At 63.2% G+C, this 18,425-nt stretch overlaps 4 protein-coding genes across 4 annotated transcripts in view; all 4 read left to right on the top strand.

Moving 5' to 3' along the window:
• MNEG_0837 (dual-specificity tyrosine-(Y)-phosphorylation regulated kinase) overlaps nt 1-3,063 on the top strand; it is a gene marked incomplete at both ends in the record, with an annotated part of 5,439 nt that extends 2,376 nt beyond the window's left edge. Inside the window, 7 exons of the mRNA XM_014050681.1 lie at nt 141-457; nt 613-699; nt 944-1,090; nt 1,345-1,457; nt 1,677-1,814; nt 2,117-2,207; nt 2,418-3,063. Of these exons, the coding sequence (XP_013906135.1) occupies nt 141-457; nt 613-699; nt 944-1,090; nt 1,345-1,457; nt 1,677-1,814; nt 2,117-2,207; nt 2,418-3,063 (1,539 nt within the window). The remainder of the gene's footprint in view (nt 1-140; nt 458-612; nt 700-943; nt 1,091-1,344; nt 1,458-1,676; nt 1,815-2,116; nt 2,208-2,417) is intronic.
• A 1,613-nt stretch (nt 3,064-4,676) lies between these two features.
• Nucleotides 4,677-7,047, top strand: MNEG_0838 (Zinc finger CCCH domain-containing protein; the record flags this gene model as incomplete). The annotated part of the gene is made up of 5 exons (XM_014050682.1): nt 4,677-4,681; nt 4,862-4,906; nt 5,060-5,215; nt 5,571-5,631; nt 5,821-7,047. The coding sequence occupies 5 exons, from the start codon at nt 4,677-4,679 to the stop codon at nt 7,045-7,047; spliced, it is 1,494 nt and encodes a 497-aa protein (XP_013906136.1).
• A 6,345-nt stretch (nt 7,048-13,392) lies between these two features.
• MNEG_0839 (Anthocyanidin 3-O-glucosyltransferase) lies at nt 13,393-16,369 on the top strand (the record flags this gene model as incomplete). Its single annotated transcript, XM_014050683.1, has 8 exons — nt 13,393-13,659; nt 13,976-14,071; nt 14,237-14,596; nt 14,835-14,961; nt 15,192-15,319; nt 15,498-15,634; nt 15,892-15,997; nt 16,205-16,369. The coding sequence occupies 8 exons, from the start codon at nt 13,393-13,395 to the stop codon at nt 16,367-16,369; spliced, it is 1,386 nt and encodes a 461-aa protein (XP_013906137.1).
• Nucleotides 16,370-17,645: 1,276 nt separating this feature from the next.
• MNEG_0840 (hypothetical protein) lies at nt 17,646-18,268 on the top strand (the record flags this gene model as incomplete). Its single annotated transcript, XM_014050684.1, has 3 exons — nt 17,646-17,711; nt 17,895-18,024; nt 18,255-18,268. The coding sequence occupies 3 exons, from the start codon at nt 17,646-17,648 to the stop codon at nt 18,266-18,268; spliced, it is 210 nt and encodes a 69-aa protein (XP_013906138.1).
• Between the last annotated feature and the right edge of the window lie 157 nt (nt 18,269-18,425).

Here is an 18,425-nt window from a genome sequence, read left to right on the forward strand (position 1 = left end):
CACACACTCTCTCTCTCACACACACACACACACACACACACACACACACACACACACACACACACACACACACACACACACACACACACACACACATCCTCACACACACATGGCCCCCACCCCCACTCCTCCACCCCCAGGTGGAGCTCAAGGTGCTGGAGCACCTGACCTCCCACGACCCCGAGGACGCACATAACATCATCCACATTGGGGAGCACTTCACATTCAGGAGCCACCTCTGCATCACGTTCGAGATGCTCAGCATCAACCTGTGCGCAGGGAGCAGGCCGCGGGAGAGGCGGCGCTGCCCGCTGGTGCCAGCTGCACACCTGACTTGGCACGTGGACAACTACGACCACAGGCTGCTGCTGCTGCTGCTGCTGCTGCTGCTGCTGCTGCTGCTGCTGCTGCTGCTGCTGCTGCTGCTGCTGCTGCTTCTGCTGCTGCTGCTGCTGCTGTGGCTGCTTGTACCTCTCTCACATCACGTACTGTCAGCACCCTGCTGCCTGGGGCAGAACCTTGCATCAGCCACATTTTTCAACCCCATGGCTATGCCGACCACCCCCTCCACGCCGCTCCCACCTCCGTTCTGTCCCCGCCCATTGGCTCCAGGTACGAGTTCATAAAGCAGAACAACTTTGCGGGACTCAGCCTCAACCTCGTGCGGCGCTTTGCTTCCCAGATGCTGCAGTCGCTCAAGTGGGTGGCGCCCCCGGCAGGGGCAATCTGCGATTTTGGGTGTGTCTGCGATGTTGCTGATAAATCGCTTGCATCGCTGCATCACAAATACAGCTGTCTCACTCATTCCAAGCTGATGTTTGTTACAGCCCATATCTGTCACACAACACACTCGTACGCGCGCACAACACACACACACCCACACACACACACACCACAATTCAGCGCATTAACAACCCCTTCATTACGCACTCCGCCCCTGCAGGTTCCTGCGCCAGCATGACCTCATCCACTGCGACCTTAAGCCGGAGAACGTGCTGCTCAAGAGCCAGCACCGCAGCGCCATCAAGGTCATCGACTTTGGCAGCAGCTGCTTCAGCGAAGAGCGCGTCTACACCTACATCCAGTCGAGGTGCGCGCGCCACACCCCACCCCTCCACCCCTGCAGCATGGCCCACGGCTGTGCGGGCGGCCGGCCAGCACCTGCTGCGCCTGTTGCGAATTGCAGTGTGGCACTGCCCAGCACCCTCAAGCTTCGCGCGGACATCAACACACATCAACACATGCGCCGATCTCATCGTCTCAGCCCACCCTAGCTGATAATTTGTAGGGCCCGGGACAGACGGCAGGCAGCCCATCAAACCCCCGGCGCCGCCCCTCCCCCAGGTTCTACCGCAGCCCCGAGGTCATCCTGGGGCTGCCCTACGGCTGTGAGATCGACATGTGGTCCTTCGGCTGCATCCTGGCGGAGCTGCTCACGGGGTACCCCCTCTTTCCGGGTGGGCGGGGCCGGACGAGACCAGACAGGCGGAGGGGATGCCTCGGCGTAGGGGGTGGCGTCCAGGGGCACGGGGCGGGCGCATGAAGGGGCGCGGAGCCCTTTGGGTTGTGTGCCAGCAGCTGAGGGTGCCACACTGGCGTGCACCTCATGTACGTCGCGACAGCGGCCCGCCCTGCACGTATACCCATGACCCCTGCCGGCTCCCACCCCGCCGCAGGCGAGGACGAGCACGAGCAGCTGCTGTGCATCACCGAGGTCATGGGGCTGCCGCCGCGCCACCTGCTGGACACCGCGACGCGCCGCAAGGTGTTCTTCGACGCCAACTGGGACCCCATCATACGGCCCAACAGCAAGGGTGAGCGCCAGCAGCCCCTGCTGCACGCCGCGCATCTGGGGGCTTGGCTCTGTGCACACATGGGTCAACGCATCCAGAGGGCGGCGTCGTGGCTAGGCCTGGGGCGGCCCTTGCTTGATCGGCAAGTGCTTGGCAGCCTCCTCCTTGCATCGACGCTCGTGTGGCGCCCTGAGCTCTCACTCGACCACAATGACTCAACCCCCTCCCCTGACCCTTGGCCCCCGTCACACACGCCTCCCCCAACCTCACGGCCCCATCCCCCCCCTCCCCACACACACTGTCACGCGTGTCACCCCTACCAGGCAAGGTGCGCAGCCCCGCGACCAAGACGTTGTATGGCGCCCTGCGCTGCAACGATGCGGCCTTCATGGATCTGCTGGAGCGCTGCCTCAGGTGTGTGTGTGGGGGGAGGGGCGGGCGCTGCCGCTGCGAAGTGCAGTTGGGCTCCCAGCTTTGAAATTGAGTTGCCCTGTCCCTCAGGGGAAGGCCCGGGTTGCCGAGAAGCCGACCCCCTGCCGTGGCTGCTTGGCGCGGAGGCAGCGGATCGCTCTGCGCCGACCACGACGCCTTCTTTGCCGATGGGGGCTGCCCGCGCCTCCGCAGGTGGGACCCCGCTGAGCGCATCACGCCTGCAGATGCGCTTCAGCACCCCTGGTTTGCGGAGCTAGCCGCACAGCAGCAGCAGCAGCAGCAGCAGCAGCAGCTACGGCCGACGAGCAAGGCCGCACCCATGTCAGGGCAGGCCACGCCGGCCGACAGCGGGACCCCCGTCCGGCAGAAGCCTCTGCAGCAGGTGATGGCAGCAGCGGTGGCCGCAGCCGCGGCGGCGGCAGGCCTCCCCGTGGCGCACGCCCAGCCGGTGGCGGCAGCCAGGGACACGACGCAGAGCGGCACCGACCGCACCCCGAGGGGCGGCGCCCACGGCGGCCAGTTGGGCGGCGTCGTCGGCGGCCGGCTGCAGCTGCAGCAGCAGCGGGCCGCGGGCGCGCTCGACGCGTCCAACGCAAGGGCGGGCGCGAGCGACCAGATGCCGTCGTCAGCCGCGCCGTTGCCCAAGGCGCCGGCGGCGGCTGGCGGGGCCCTCTCTCACGACGCGGCCGCGGCCGGGCGGCCGGGGCAGCAGGAGGCGCCGCGGCTGGTTGTCACCGGCCAGCCCGCGCTCGCCAAGGCGCAGGCGCAGGCGGGGGTGGGGGATGCGGCCGGCTCTGGCGTACTGGGCCGCCTGCTGCTGCCGCACCTTCGGCGCTGAGCCGCCCCTGGGCTGACCCGCCTTGGTCATGGCTGTCGGGGACATCCGACGCAGCAGGGGGTTCGTTGTGGTGTGCGCCATGCGAGCCCCACCCGTCAAACCAGGCAGCTTTTCTTTTTGCACGCGCTGCCTGCGCGCGGCAGCGGGCGGCGCCCTCTGCGCCGAGCACTCTTGCAGGACTCCCCAACCCCGCTGCTTCCGCGCCACTTTGTGAACATAACCTTGATTGTCCCCTGCTGCGCATACCACGCCCCTGCTCCCGCCCCGGCCAGCGCTCGTGCCGCGTGGGCTGTCTTGAGACACAGACGGCGGGGCGGAGCACGCAGGGGCGGCAGCTGATGCGCGGCCCGCGCGTTGAAAGGCACGCCCAGCGACGACGACGTGCGTGCGGGAGCCCACCCTGCTAATCGTCAGGGTTGCTTTGCCCCAGAGTCAATCGCTTCTTTGCTGCACCTCCATTGTGAACGCGGGTGGCAACAGGTGCGGTGTGAGGGTCTCCTCTTGGCCTGCCATTCACCCACCACGCAGCAGCATAGACGACCGCAGCCAGAGCAGCACACCACCTTGCAGGCAGTGAGAGGTCCTGCAGCGCGCCATGCCAGGCGCGGCGACACATCAGCAGTAGTACCAGGTTATCTGCGTATGCACGCGCGCCGCGAAGAACGACAATACCTTGGCATGTGGCAGGCTTGCAGGCAGGCCGGGTAGCAGCCGCCTCATTTCCAGAGGGCGCCTTGGCGCGCCCCTGCAGCTGCTGGTGTAAAACGGCAACTCATGGCTTGACCGCCTGGACTGCGCTGTGTAGGGCAGCCGTTACTAAGCGAGGTGACCCAGAGGGCGAAATAGGCGGGGCGCAGCGCAGTATGTGCAGCAGACGTTGTTGCCGCATCCCTCCAGGCTGTCACGGGTTTCTGAGGGAATCAAGACTGCTTCGTGAGCGTATCGCGGGCGCTGGCTATCCCAACCTCATGTAATGTAGTGCAATTGCAAGACTGCATCGATGGCCGATCAAATGGTCGTCAGGCTCTGGCCAGCTGGTCAATGAGATGGCCAGCAGGCCGGGTTGGCTGGTGGGTCAACCGCGCATCATGTCAACTTGTGGCTTGCTCCCTGCTGCGTAAATCGCTACTGATAGAGCCTGTAAGTAGATGATATCCTGAACCAAATTGAAAAACTTCAGTATGTACATGGTCACACAGGTCCCCGGCTTCCCAGCCTCGCGCACATGGTGGTGTAATGGGCTCGCATGTTATGCCCCAAGTGCACAACGCAGAGAAATCATGCTGCAAACTACAAAGCACCTTTAATCATTGTGATACAAGGAGCCCTCAGCAGGACAAACTTGCATTTGCCCCACAACTTGCAGCACAGCCCGCAAGACACGGCCTCCCCGCGGACGTCCCAGCAGTGATACACCACAACCACAGCAAATTATACGATGTCACAGGTATATTTCCGCCGCGTTCCGCTCAGCCCACGGCTGTCGCCCCGCCACGGCCCCCAGGGAGTGACGGCGTCCCATCAACTCATGCGCGCAGGGGGCCGATGGTGAGATGGCGCCCCAGCATGGGGACGCCCAGGACGAGGATTACCTGGTCAGTGATGACTTCAGAATGAGGTGGGTCCATAATATGCCCAGAGGGAGTCTTGGGGAGGGAGGGGCGCTGCTCCAACCAGCCTGTTGCCCAGGGGGTTGGGCAGGCAGCCGCCGGCCGCCACCCACGCAGCTGGCTGGCCGCCCCGGTGGCACAGCGACGACCACTCACTGGATTATCCTGAACTTGCTGCTTGCTGGCAGGCGCTACAAGGTTGCGGACTGCGACAAGGTTGCCCCCCACGACTGGTGCGTCGGGGTTATGGCAGTGGGATGCATGCATGGCCTTCCATACCCGTGCATGTGCCCCACACCCACATGTGCCCGTCTACGCACACACTCTGCCATTACCAACAGATTGCATGACCTGCCCGCGATGCCAATATGTCTTATTGCCTGCAGGAAGAACTGCCCCTTCGCCCACCCCAACGAGCGCGCGCGGCGGCGTGACCCCTACAAATCCGGTTACTTCTCCGACCTGTGCAACTTTGCGCGCAACGGCACGCCCTGCCCCAGGGGCGACCTGTGCAGCCTCAGCCACAACACTTTTGAGATGTGGTGAGTGTGGAAGCTGTCATGGTGATGCAATGTGGCTTTGGGCCGGGCGAGTCGACGGCCATGTGCCGGCGGCCAGGGGCCAGGGCATGACGTCGCCCCGGCCGCCACCATGCGGGTGCAATGGGTCCGGGGTTGCTGTCGTCCGACGGCCTCATCCCCTGCCATAGTCTCCCTCCCCCCAGCCTGGCACTAATTGTATTGCACATTGTATAAAATATTTTTTCCGGATATGACCGGGCACCCTCGGGCGCGCTGAGTGACCGCTCACCTTGCCTTGACGTGTGCCCTGCTGGGTCCCCATCGTGTTCCCCCCCAAATTCACCCTGGACCGGCCCACTCCGCAACCACCCCCCAGGCTCCACCCGGACCGCTACCGCACTCAGATGTGCAAAGACGGCACCGCATGCGACCGCCAGGTGGGACACAACCCTCTGTTCTGCGATGCTGCTGAGTCAGCCGCTGCCACAACATGTGCGCCACAGCTCTGCTGGGCGCCCTTGCCCACCCAGCAGCCTTGCTTGGCGTTCCCTCCCACGTATGTCACAGTCCTGCTCCTTAACCCTTCCCTCATGCACACCCCCCTCACCCCATCACGACTCCTGCAGATCTGCTTCTTCGCCCACACCCCAGAGCAGCTACGCCAGGTGTCCCGCTCCGGCACCCGCGCCGCTGCACGCCTGGCGCAGGCCACCGTTGACGAGCAGCTCAAGGAGCAGCAGCAGGGCAAGGCGGCCCTGGCCAGCAGCGGCGGCAGCGCCAGCATCAGCGTGCCGGCTGCGCCGTTTTCGGCGTCGGGCAGCCTGCGGCAGCGGGAGCTGAACCAGCAGGCATCTCAGAAGCAGCAGCAGCAGCAGCAGGATGACATGTTTGTATCGAGCAGCCCGCTCTCTTCTTCCAGCATTGCAAGCAGCATCGCCTCGGCCGGCCCCGCCGACCTGCCGCCAGCTGCACTGGCCGCGGCGCTCGCGTCCTGGCAGCTGGGCAGCGGCGTCGGCGCCCCGCCCGGGCTCGGCGGCGCGGCGGTGGGCGGGCCTCCCAGCAGCGGCTCGGGCTCGCCGACTGCTTCGGGGCCGTCGCTGCCGGCGCTTGCACGCAGCTTCTCAACCGGGAGCGTCTATGGCGGCGCGTCTTTCGGCTCCACGGCTTCATCCCTGGTCACATCCAACCCCTGGCTCGCGGGCCCGCAGCTGCAGCAGCACGCGCAGCAGCAGCAGCAGCAGCAGCACTCGCCGCTGGCCAACGCGCAGCAGGCCGCCGCAGCTCTTGGGGGGTACCCGCTCGGCGGTGCGGCGGCAGCGTGGTCGCACGCGGCCCCCTCGAACGACGTGCTGCAAGCGCTGCTGCTTGAGGCAGAGGCGTGCCGCCACGCGGCTGCGGCGGCGTCCGCAGCAGCTCTGCAGGCGCATGCCGCTGCTGTCAGTGGCGCGGACCGCGCGGCTCTGTATGCGAGCCAGCTGTGCTCCCCGCCCGGCGGCGCGCAGCTGGGCGGCCCGCCCGGTGTGCTGCCGACCGCGTGCACTCCTTCGCTGCTGGATGGATCGGTTGTCGCCGGCGGCGGCGGTGCTGCGGCGGACCCTCTGGCGCTGGGCGGCTCCCTGCTGCGGGGCGGCGCGGGCGCACATGCGCATGCGCGCGGGCGCGGCAACGTTCGGGGTCTGACGTACTGGGGGCGGCCCGTGTCCGACCAGGCGTCGTTCATCACGGCGATGCTGCAGGAGCCTCTCACAGGCGCCCAAGGCGCGGCGACCGGCTGCGCCGCGGGGCTGGGGGGTGGTGTGGGCGATCTGCTGCCCCCCTTCGACCTGCTAGGGGGTCAGATGGTGCTGCATTAGCGGCGCCTTCTGCATGGGCTCCCCCGGTCGCCGCGCGCCCTCAGCGTGATGTTTCACAGGGCGCGTTGCCATGCACGCAGAGCTCTTGCGCCTCTTTTGTTGCTCCCTCACGCCCGCCCTGTGCTCATGCTGCTGGCCTCGGGCCGCGCGGCTGCACGTCCATGCACCTCACCATTATCTGGCCTGCCTGCACGCGAAGCGCATTGGTGGGGCGACGAGGGGCGCTTGCTGCTCGTCGCGCTGCCGTCCCCGCGTGCGCGCGGCCCATTGTTCACCGGCCCAGGTCTGTTGGTCTGCGTGCCCTGCCAGGGCCCTCCACTTTGGGCCCTGCTTGTCTTGCCTCAGCACTGCGCCTTTCAACACACTACCAACCCAAATATTCATCTGCAGCGCCCGCGCACGCCCCACTTTATGGCCCGGCCTCTCAGCTCGCGCACGCGTGTGCGCGCTGCGGGGGGGAAGGACAGCCGATTCCTCAGGCTGCCAACTTCGATAAGATGACGCGGCGAACGGTGTATTGCCGCGCGCGTGTGCTTGGATTGCTTGTCAGTTGCCATAGCACCTGCCACACACTGGTGTTGTGTCGCGCCAGAATCGGGGCTGCAGAAGGGGTGGCCCAGGCCCTTTCGGCCGTGCTTGCGCATTGCCCTTGCTTCAAGGCGCCTGCTGGCTGCACTTGCGTGTGCCGCGACGGCCAGGTTGCGCAAGCGCGGCAGGGCTCGCCCCCACCCGAGTGACAGGCACGACCATGCTGCGCGAGCGTCGCCTGCAACCTCTGCTGCTCTTGCAATGTCGTCTGCTGCTGCTGCTCCCCCACATCAATACACGTGCCCTGTGCGCAGCAACAGGCTGAGGATGGCGCGCCCATTTGAGCGCTGCGTCCATGCACCCCAGGGTGCCCGCTGCTGCCTGGCCCCTGGCCCAGACGCACTCCAGCCCCTGGGCCTGCCTCGAGGGATGTCGATACCACAACATGCAAGACTGATGTGGAGTCCGCACTGTGCCCAACGTTGATGACAGATACTCATGGACTGAGAACCAATTTGAGGGTTTATGGAAGCCACGCACAGCACGTGCGTGCACCTGCGGCCGCCTCCTGATTGGAGATGAGTGCAGCTACTGTGCTGCCTGCTCTGATCTGTTTGGATCATCCCTGAACTTAACACCAGGGGCTGGTCCACCACTCATTCGCGGCCTGCTGCATTTTGCTGGCCTGCTCTGCTACCCGCAAGTGGCACGGCTCCGCCTGAGATTCAAGTGAGGGAAGCGCACACAGCTGTGCTCTGTGTAACCTTGACCACCTTTGACCAGGAGACAATGCAGTAGTGTTGCAAACTCAAGCATGCAAATGGGGTGGGTTCAGGGCCTTCCGGGAAATGGATATGCAACATGATGCGCAATCAATTGAAAACGTGATCACATGCATCCTGCTTCTGTACCTGGGGTGATCCATTGCCATGCACTTGCCTAAAACTCAGTCCAAGGTGCTCCTCGGGTATGCATGCTGCACGCATGTGAATTTGCAGGTTGCAGGATGACGCTGTAGAGATGGCGCCAAACGACTCCGAGGAGCGCTGTCCGGATGCAGTGTGCGGCAACGCATGACAAAGCATTGCCTGCATAAGTGCGGCACAGGGGCTTCCGTGGCCGCTGGCGGTTGTGATGGGCGATCAACGCGCTTGTTCACGATCCGTGTGGCCAAAGATGAAGTCTATCTGCCATGCGAAGTGAGGCACAGTGTTGTGGCCCTTAGATGGCCCCTCCCCCCAAAAGATAAGGTATGCATGTTGGGCCCGACCCGCACCACCCTCCAACAGTGGTGTTGTCACAATGCAGGTGCCAACTGCACAAGCTGCAGCCATGAATTGAGAGCTGAGGCCACACCAACGTGCATGACTTTCTCCGGTTTGCAGGCCCACCATGCAATGCAGAGGCGCTTAGGTGCATGAACACAGCCCGTGTTCCAGAGCAGCTCCCACAACCAGGGACTGGTTGAGAAAATGAAGTGGTGGTGCAAAGCTCCTTGCGAGCGCCTTTGGTTGTGGCGGCGGCCGCCTTCAGGCAGAAGTGTTTGGCAGTGCATGAACGCCATTCAAATTGATGTGACAACAGGGCGTGTGCGCAGTACTGGATGCTGTAAGGCGCATGGCAGTGTGGTGCACACTCCACGAAGAACACGCGTCCACACACATCACGAAATTGCGACAGCAGAGTGCAGGAACATGCTTGTGGTGTGGGCCAGCCGCACCTTCCCAGCAGCCACGGCCCTGATGAGGACGAGGTGTCTCACCTGTCCTCACAGCCGCTGCTCATGGGCGAAAGGCGGTGCAAGGGCAGGTGCACGCATCTACCCAGGCACTACCTCCCCAACCAAGGCGCACCCGTGCCATTGGGGCCGCCCGCGGCCGCAGCCCTCGTGAGCTTTTCAAGAACCAATGCTGAGAACGCCAGCGCCTCTGGGTTTACGGGCGGCTGCTGCTCTGCACAGCTAATTGCGCTGATTCCAGTGTGCGCCGCCGCTGCTGCAGCATTTGCAGAAAGCCTCATGGGGTGCTGAAGCAGTGAGCTTCCATCTTCGCAGCCCCGCAGCAGCGCCGCCGCTGGCGTGCAGCCCGCCAGGAGCGCGGCCTGGGCCTGCGCCTCGCCCTCAATCGCTGCCGCCTGCGCCTGCATCGCTGCTGCAGAGGCAGCCGCGGCATTGCCGCACGCCTCTGCCTCAAGCAACAGCAACCGCAGCGCCTCTGGAGATGTGTCCTCCGGCCAGAAGCGCGCAGCCAGTGCGCCGCCACCCGGCACCACAGCGGCATGCAGGTCGGTCACTGCGGCTCCAACAAGGCAGGGGAACGGGTCGTTTGTGGGCCCGGCAAACAACCCCTGCAGACAGCTGCTGCCTTCGACGGATGCTGCCGTTGGCGAGCCGCCACTGATGCTGCCGCCCCCAACAACGCTGCCCCCGCGGCTGATGCTGGCCATGCCGGTGAGGCTGCCGCCGCAACTCATGCGTCCGGCGCCACTTACACTGCCCCCGCCGTTGATGCTGTTGCTGCCGCCACTGCCTGTGTTGCCACCGCCACGAATGCTCAAGCTGCTGTCCGCATTCATGCTGCTGGCTGAGGGAAGGCTGCCGTTCATGCCCATGTGCCATGCAAGTGATGTGGCTGCGAGCATTACACCTGGCGGGCCTGCGGTCGCTGCGGCACACGTCGACGCCGGCGAGGGCGGCCTTGTGGGCGCGCAAAATTCCAACTGTTCCTTATGCCAGCGCTGGTGGTTGTGGAGGTGCTGCTGCTGCTGCTGCTGCTGCTGCTGCTGCTGCAGCTGCAGCTGGAGCTGCTGCTGATGCTGGTGCTGCTGCAGCGGCTGCTGTGTTCGGTGCTGCAGCAGTCGCTGGCTGCACCGCCCCATGTGTAGCTGCTCATCAACAGTTGCCTGCGCCAGGCGCGCTGCGGCACGGGTGCCAGAGCGTGAGGCCTGGCGCAGCTGTGATGGCGTGTGAGCAAAGAAGCAGAGCTGCGGGAGTGGGCGGTGTTGACGCGGTCTCAGGGGCCACTCCAGCCTCACCTCAAGCACTGGTTGCACCTTGCGCAGCTTGCACCCAAAAACCATTGTTAGCTGAAAAGGCGCCATGGCTATGGTCATGAAACCAACGACTTGGCTTGTAGGCTGTGCTGCTGATCATAAATACCCGCTGCTGGCTCATGGGCCTGCCCCTTGGGCGCAAGCTGATGCTTTCCATGCGCCCGCAAGAAGCCAGGCGTACCTGTCTGTCGCACTTGACGCCGTCCCGGCAGTAGAGAGTGCGGTAGCGGTCCGGGTGCAACCTGTGTGGAAGGGGACACGAGGGTGTCGGAGGTGTTGGACCCTTCCCAGCTTGCTGCACAGACCCGGTTTACTGCTCAGCACACCGCCACCCCAGCAACATGCTGCTGCTGAACAGCAGATACCCATCATTCCGCGTGCTGGCACCCACCACATCTCAAAGGTGTTGTGGCTGAGGCTGCACAAGTCACCCCTCGGGCAGTTCACGCCGTTCCTGTTGGGCGGTATGGGCGGTGACTTGTGGGTCGTCGAGCTTGCCAACACCGCTCGATCCATGCATGCCTGCCTGCTGCAATGCTTGTGCCAGGCTGTGACTCTGTGAGGTGTCCGTGCGCCAGCACGGGGTTACTGGTATTGCTGCAATGGGTGCCGATCGCACCCTGGTGGCCCGCTGGACCCTGGATCACCCCAGCCACCCACCTGGCGTAGTTGCAGAGATCTGAGAAGTACTGGTAGCTGTACGGGTCCCGCCGCCGGGCACGCTCTCCTGGGTGCGCATATGGGCACGCCCGCCTGCGCGGCAGAAAGCCGCCGAGCGGCACGGCGGGTATGACTGAGCGCGTGGGGCGGCTGCGCTCCGTGGTTTGGCGTCTTTGCGCACGACAAGCCCTCCCAGATGCACGAAACCTTTGGATGGATCGATCTGTGGCCAGATCTCAACCTGCTTCACTGGGTAGGACGCTGCCGCTGCAGCCAGCCCAGGGACGCAGCCGACGCACCAGTCGTGAGGTTCGATGATCCCGCACTCCACGATCTTGTAGCAGCGCATGTGGAAGTCATCGCTGAGGGTGACACACCCGCCCTTTGCGGCCTCATTCACTGGGAGGCCCTCTGCGCTGTCGCCCCCCTGCGTGGTGTGATCGGGGCGGGGTTGGGGTCGTCGACTGTTCAGATCCAGCATCGGCGGCTGCTGGCGGTGTACGCATGCCGCTTGGGCGTGCGGCCAGCCGGCAGCTGAGGGTATGATGTCAGCAGGCCGTTACCTTGCCCATGGATATCATGAAGGTGTGGCCGGGGGGCTCTAGCGTCGCAAATTCGGCTCGACTGCGCAGCGCCCAAGTGGTGTGGGCAGTGGTTGCTGCGTGCCTTCAGTTCGGCGGGCAAGACCTGGCTGCAGTGGGCTCCAAACAACGCGGCACGTTTGACGCGGCCTTGACGAGCAACACCTGGGGCCACCACGTCTCTGCTCGATGCGTAACGAGCTCTCGCGTCGAGGGACAGCATCCTCCCGGATGGATCAATTACGTTAGCCGAGGTGCTTCGTGCCAAGACACAACAAAACTGACAGCGCGGTGACATATGAGTGCAGTAACAGGTCTCGGAAACATCAAGCCTCTTGACAGCCGAATGACAGGCGTTCAGAGCGCCATCATGCTTTGCCCTCGCTGGTCAAAGACGACCTTGCACTGGAGCGATGCGGCGGCTGGTACAATTATGTTAGTGCTCTGATGGGCTTGCGGAATGGTCACCGAAAGAATCTGGGGCAGTCCAATTCTTGAAAGATGATCAGCAGATCAATCAAAGGCTGCCACGTTGAGGCAGAGCGCGAGAGCTTTGACCATGCCACAGCCGGCACCAACTTGAGTGCAAGCAGAGCGCAGGCCACCCGGGCCATATTACTTTGCATGCAGTCGGCTTGCACTCAGCCCCAGCATTGGCACGGACGATGATCTTCTCATCACGAACATCGTATCTTGTATCTATCCATCCGTGTACACAACCATGCACAACGAAGAACTTATGCAGATGTGTGCGCACCGGGGCGCTTGCAAGGTGCGAGTGTGCCCCAGCACGTCGCATACGGCAGCAGAAGGGTGGCAGCTTCTCCTTGGCAACATGCAGCGATGGGCACAACCCAGCGTTTCCTTGTGACTGGCGATGATGAGCTTGAGATCCTTGGTGGGTCAGGCTTCTGCTGGCCGCATGGGTGTTGACCCATGACAGAGCCAGATGTCGACCTTCCGCGCAGAAGGGTTGCTGTCTTCACGTTCTGCGCGGACCACCTCAAGTTCAGGATGTGAGTGCTCATAACATGCTAGGCTCAACCGAAAGCTTGTCATGTGAACAGTCTTGCGGCCCTTTCGCAAGGAACCCGTTTGTGTGGGGCATGCAGAGGCCGACATACCGCACGCCTGTGCACACATGACGCGCGGTGACTCCCGACCACGACCACGGGTGACGAGCGCAGTAGTAGGGGAGTTGCGCAACAAGGGAAGGTGGACGAGAGCAATCAGAGTCATCAGATATTTTTTTTATGAAATGGCTAAACAGGCGCTCTGTCAGGCTATCACGCCCCGTTACGGAGGTCACCACAGGAATAGAGTGACCGCCAGAAGATCGGTGCCCATGTGGAGTTCAGCGGCCCATGATAGAAATACGACCCCTGTGTCAATTGACATTCATGCAGATCACAAGCAGTCTGCAGCCCCCACTTGGATACTCGCACAGCTGTATAAAGCTCGCTCCGCCAAGATCGCAACACCGGCCACCTGCAAACTCCCCGAGCCACTGCAACCCGCAAGAATCATGGTTTACCTGTTCGTTTCCATCCCTCTGGACGGCCATATCAAGCCGGCACTGAGCGTGGCCGCTGCCTTGAACGGCCGACTTGCCGCCGCTGGCAGCAGCGAGGTGCGATTTGCCGCGCTGTCCCGGGACCGTGCCCGGGTCGAGGCAGCTGGAATCGAGTTTGTAGACCTGGGAGATCTGTCACCTGATGACAACCTTGAGCTGGAGCGCCTCAAAGCGGCCACAATTGGCACCTCTGACGCCGCGAGTGCCGCAACATTCGACGTGAGTGGGGCCCAGCTGAGAGAGGCGAGGAGCGCCGCGGCTCAGACCCAGCCGACGACGGCAGCCGATCTGCACGCCTTGGCGCGCTTGCCGCTGAGGGCAGGCACACATGAATACTTGATCGCGCACCTGCAGCCGGGCACGGCGCTTGGTAGGGGTGCACGAAGCTGCTGCTATCTGGAACGCAATGGGCCCTACGAGCCCCAGCCCCTTCGCCCCATCTGCACCCTTGGCTGAATTGACGACCTTGAAAGCAGCCCCCAAGTTCCATTCCACACCCTCATTCGCGGGGACCCCTGCCGCCTCCTCCTCGCAGATGTTCACTATGTTGGAAGCAAAGATGCTCCCGCCGCTTCTGAAGGCCATAGACACTGGGAGCGCTGACGTCATCGTCGCCGACTTTGCTGCCATGGTGCGAGGGTGCTAGCTCGAGCTCCGTGGGTGCAAAGTCGTACTCTGGGGCCATGGCTGCAAGCCTTCTGCAATTTGTGGCTGTGCTGGAATTTCGCAAACTCAGGCCCGCCCATTTCACGGCAAGTCACCGCCCTCCCCGCGTCGCCGACCACTTACCCCTCAGGCTGGCCACGACGCGGCCGAGGCGCGCCGCCTGCCGCTCGTCGTCCTGCAGCAGATCCCGCTCGGCCTCGCCCTGCTGTGCAGTGGCCACAACAGCTACAACCTGCCGAGCCACGTGCCCCTAGAGATGGCGGGCCCTCTGATGCAGCCGGAGCGCCTCAGCCTGCTGCAGCGCGCCGTCAACCCGCTCCTGAAGCGCTGGGTCTACACGCGCATCGCCGCCATGACGGGGCCCCGGCGCGCCGCGGCGCGGAAAGCGGGGGGCCTTGTGGCAGCCCAGGGTTTTGGGGATCTCGAGATGATGGGGTGGGGCGCGGCTGTGCCGCGTGTGATGAACCTGGTGTCGGGAGTCATGGACCTGGTGGGTGCCGCGCGCTTTTACTGGGCATTTCGCCTTGACACGCGGCGCTGATGGGGACTTGAGAGCTTGGAAGGCGGGGTGTGCACGGGCCGGGAACTCGGTTGGTAGCACTTCGCAACTGTGCTCGCGAGTGCAGTGTGCATCCAGCCCCACATCAGCGTGCACCAGCTTTGCTTGACCCCCCGGACGCCATATCTTGCCCCACTCCCTTCCCCCGCCTGTCCTTCTTTCAATGCAGGAGGTGGAGCGCGAGCTGCCGCCTGGTTGGCACATGACTGGGCCGCAAAATGTCGCCATCAACGACCAAACCTTCCCGATGCCTCTTGAGGACGGACCTGTGCGCGACTTTTTGACACAGGCAGAGGGTGCGTGCAACGGGCAGGCCTGGTCAATGGTGGTTGCCCTAGGGTTGAAGCGGATGCGTTTTGAACGCACGCACAGCTGTGACAAGCCTGGAGTACGGGTGCTTTGCGCTCTTTCCTGCAAACCCACCAGCCGCAGCGAACTTCCTGTTGTCCGGAGCCGCCGCCAGCGCCTCTGCCCAACACGCCCACGGCAACCGGACGCGGCTCGCCCACACATATGCCATTTGCAGAGGCCGACCAGCCCGTGGTGTATGTTGCGACTGGCACCATTGTGCGGCTAACGCAGGGCCAGGTCGACGCGGTGGTGGAGGCCATGCGGGCTGTGGAGGGCGCCCGCTTCGTGTGGAGCCTGCCCAAGGTGAGCGGGGGTGGGGTGTGGTGGGGAGCGGCCTTGCCGGAACAGGCACAGTACCCTGGCTCGTTCCACCCCCCCATCCAACCACAAATTCTTCCTCTGTCATTTCATCGCTTCTGAGGCCTTCAATTCAAGCAAGCCTCATCATAAATGCCGCACAAACGCTTTCCTGGTCTCTCAGGAGTCCCAGCTGCTGCTGTCGAGCGACTTCCATGCGTGGTCTCAGGGCAGGGTGCTGGTCCTCTCGTGGGCGCCGCAGCAGGCACTGCTCAGCAGCTCTCAGGTCGAGCTCTTCGTCACACACGGCGGCCTGAACAGGTGGGGCCCCGGGTTGCCAGCACACAGGAGCCTTTCGTCCAGTGCTGCACGCGCACTGGGGCGCAAGACACTGCCTGCGTTGCGCCCCCCCCCCTGTCGGTCGCGGCAATTAAAAGGCACACGTGGTGTGGGGGCTTTCAGATGGCCTCGGCACTGCATTCATGCTAGTAGGGCGGTTAAGCAGCTCAAGGCCATTCTGCTTGAGAACCCCGGCTTGTTCCCACGTGTCTGTGATCCCTTTCACCCACCCTCTCCAGCACGTACGAGGGCCTGGCTGCCGGCAAGCCGCTGGTGGTGATGCCATTCTTTGGGGACCAGCCCGTCAACGCACAGCACATCGTCAACAAGGGGCTCGGGGCTCAGGTGCGCCGGGCCGAGCCTAAGCCAGTTGACAAGTGGGCGACTGGGGTTGTATGCACCCTGCATCAGTTTGCGTGGAGGTGCCTTGCAATGCAGACACCCAGCTCTTCCACGCGTGAAGGTGCACGCCGTGCAGGCACCGTTGCGGTTGTTGGCACGGTATCCGAGGGCGTTGACCACGCTCCTGCCTCCCTGAAACTGCCCCCACAGGTCGACCCATGGACCCTGACGGCAGCCAAGCTGACGAGGGCTATTGAGGCGCAGCTGGCGGACAGGGAGGCCGCACGACGCGTGGCGGAGCTTGGGGCGCGCCTGCGGCGCCAGTCGGGCGCGCAGCGGGCTGCGGAACTTTTGGAGCGTTTTGGGCGGCAGTAGGCGCGATGGGCTTGTCCGTGAATTTGTTCTGGTACGATTGCATCATCAGCAAAACAATGGCCCTTATGCATTGCTCGCCACCTCATCTTGGGGTCAACACAATAGTCAACGGTGTACCAAGGTGGTTGGCTGGCAAACACCGAGGAGTCATCTACTGTTGTCTGCACATAAGTATCGCAAGCCGCTGCTGCTGCTGGTGGTGGTGGTGGTGGTGGTGCTGCTGCGGCAAATTTGGGTGCACCGGCTGTGCAGAAAGTACTCAAAGACCCACACAAGTTTCATCGCTGCATGCTTTTGCATCTGTGCCTCCTTACCCCAAGTGGCTCAGTTGCTGGCCACGCTATGCTTAGTCACGCATCAACACAAAAGAGCTGTACCAGCAATCTTCCTATTATTGCCATGCGAAATACTACCCATCACCGTGTGTGATGCTCATCCCATCCTGTGGGCGTCGGTGACCGGAAGTTGGGGTGGTGCCGACCTACAGACGCGCTGGGGTTTTTCAAGTGTTGGGCGCGCTGCTTGTCACGCAGATGCTGACTTGGGCCGGGTGCTGCAAGTAACGGTGGTGAACACCCTGTGAGACGGGTGTGCATGATCAAACACCAAGCCAGCACGGTCATGCCCCTTTGATCATGCAGGGCGCTGTAATTTGCTCGCTCGTATGCTTGGGGCTTGTGCTAGGAGGCCCGGTGCGAGGATGACAGCCCCCCAGGACACCTTCGGGCGCTCACATGCAGCCGCACGATTATGAAGGCGACTTTTCAAAGCTTTATTGGAAAACAAGTCACCAAACACGTTGATGGATTGGAGGAGTGGGGAGAGACCCGTCAGCTAGCTGTTTTGCGCTTGCTTTTCGAATTGGGTTGATGAGGCCCTGCAAACAATATTACCAGAGTGACATGTATGTAATAATTACAACGACACTTGCATACACCTAGATATGCGCCCGCAGGCACTAGCTGCGTCTGTGCATTCTGCGCGACAACATCACGCCTGAGTTCAAGGTGCGACGTAATTTTTGAGTATCAATAATCATCCCAGTGAATTCTGAGAGGCCAGGGCGACATTTTGAAGGTGCGCGCAGCAGGCATGGACGCCGTGGCACACGCATGACGGGACTGGAAATACATACGACCTCCATAAAAGTTGTGATATCTTCACATATCCCACAGGGCACAGCCGCGTTCGTTAGCGAGCGGCGCTCCGTGTGTGCGTCCGCTGTGCCTCGTCGCTGCGCAGCGCGTGCAGCAGCAGCTGCCGAAGAGGAGGCAGGATGTACCGCGCCGTGAGCAACGAGGTGCAGGCGCAGCCGCAGGCACAGGCACAGCCCAAGTTCAAAGTGAGCACGATATGAATGGGCCGTTTGCCCTCGAGCAGGGCGTGCTTGGAGTGTGCAGCTCCTCCCAGCTGCGGCAGCAGGCGCCGCCAGCACCGGGGGCATGGCAGCGGCGCAAACGGGCCCCGCTCTGCCGCAACTCACGAGGCTACACGCCCTCACGCCGTGACTGCGACCTGGCCGCAGGTCCTGAAGGCTTTGGGGCGCGGCAGCTATGGGACTGTCTATAAGGTGCAGCGGCTGGCAGACGGCCAGGCGTATGCCATGAAGGAGACCGACATTGGGAAGATGAGCCACCAGGAGCGCAGCGACGCAGGTGCGCCCCCTGATTGTGTGAATGACACCACGCGCTTTCTTTTCTCGTCGCGGCCTCGCTCCAACCGACTCGAAGCCTGCAACCGGGGTTTTCTGAGCAGCCACGACAGCGCTGCGCTGCTGGCGACGAAGACTATGCCACTCAACCTTCGGCCACCTTCGCCTGTGCTGCTGCCCGTCCCTGATGGCGCGCTGCCGCCCACCCTGCACACAGGCGCTCCGCTCCCTCAGCTCTGGCCGTCTAACTGTCTAACTTGCCGCCCACCTCCTTACGCGGCCCCTGTTCCGCCCCTCCTCCCCCCAGTCAACGAGATCCGCGTGCTGGGGTCCCTGCGCCACCCCAATGTGGTGCGGCAGTATGAGACCTTTATGGCGGGCAACAAGCTCTGCATCGTCATGGAG

The sequence above is a fragment of the Monoraphidium neglectum genome (genome assembly GCF_000611645.1).
Source record: "Monoraphidium neglectum strain SAG 48.87 unplaced genomic scaffold scaffold00074, whole genome shotgun sequence".
NCBI classification, from domain to species: Eukaryota; Viridiplantae; Chlorophyta; class Chlorophyceae; order Sphaeropleales; family Selenastraceae; genus Monoraphidium; species Monoraphidium neglectum.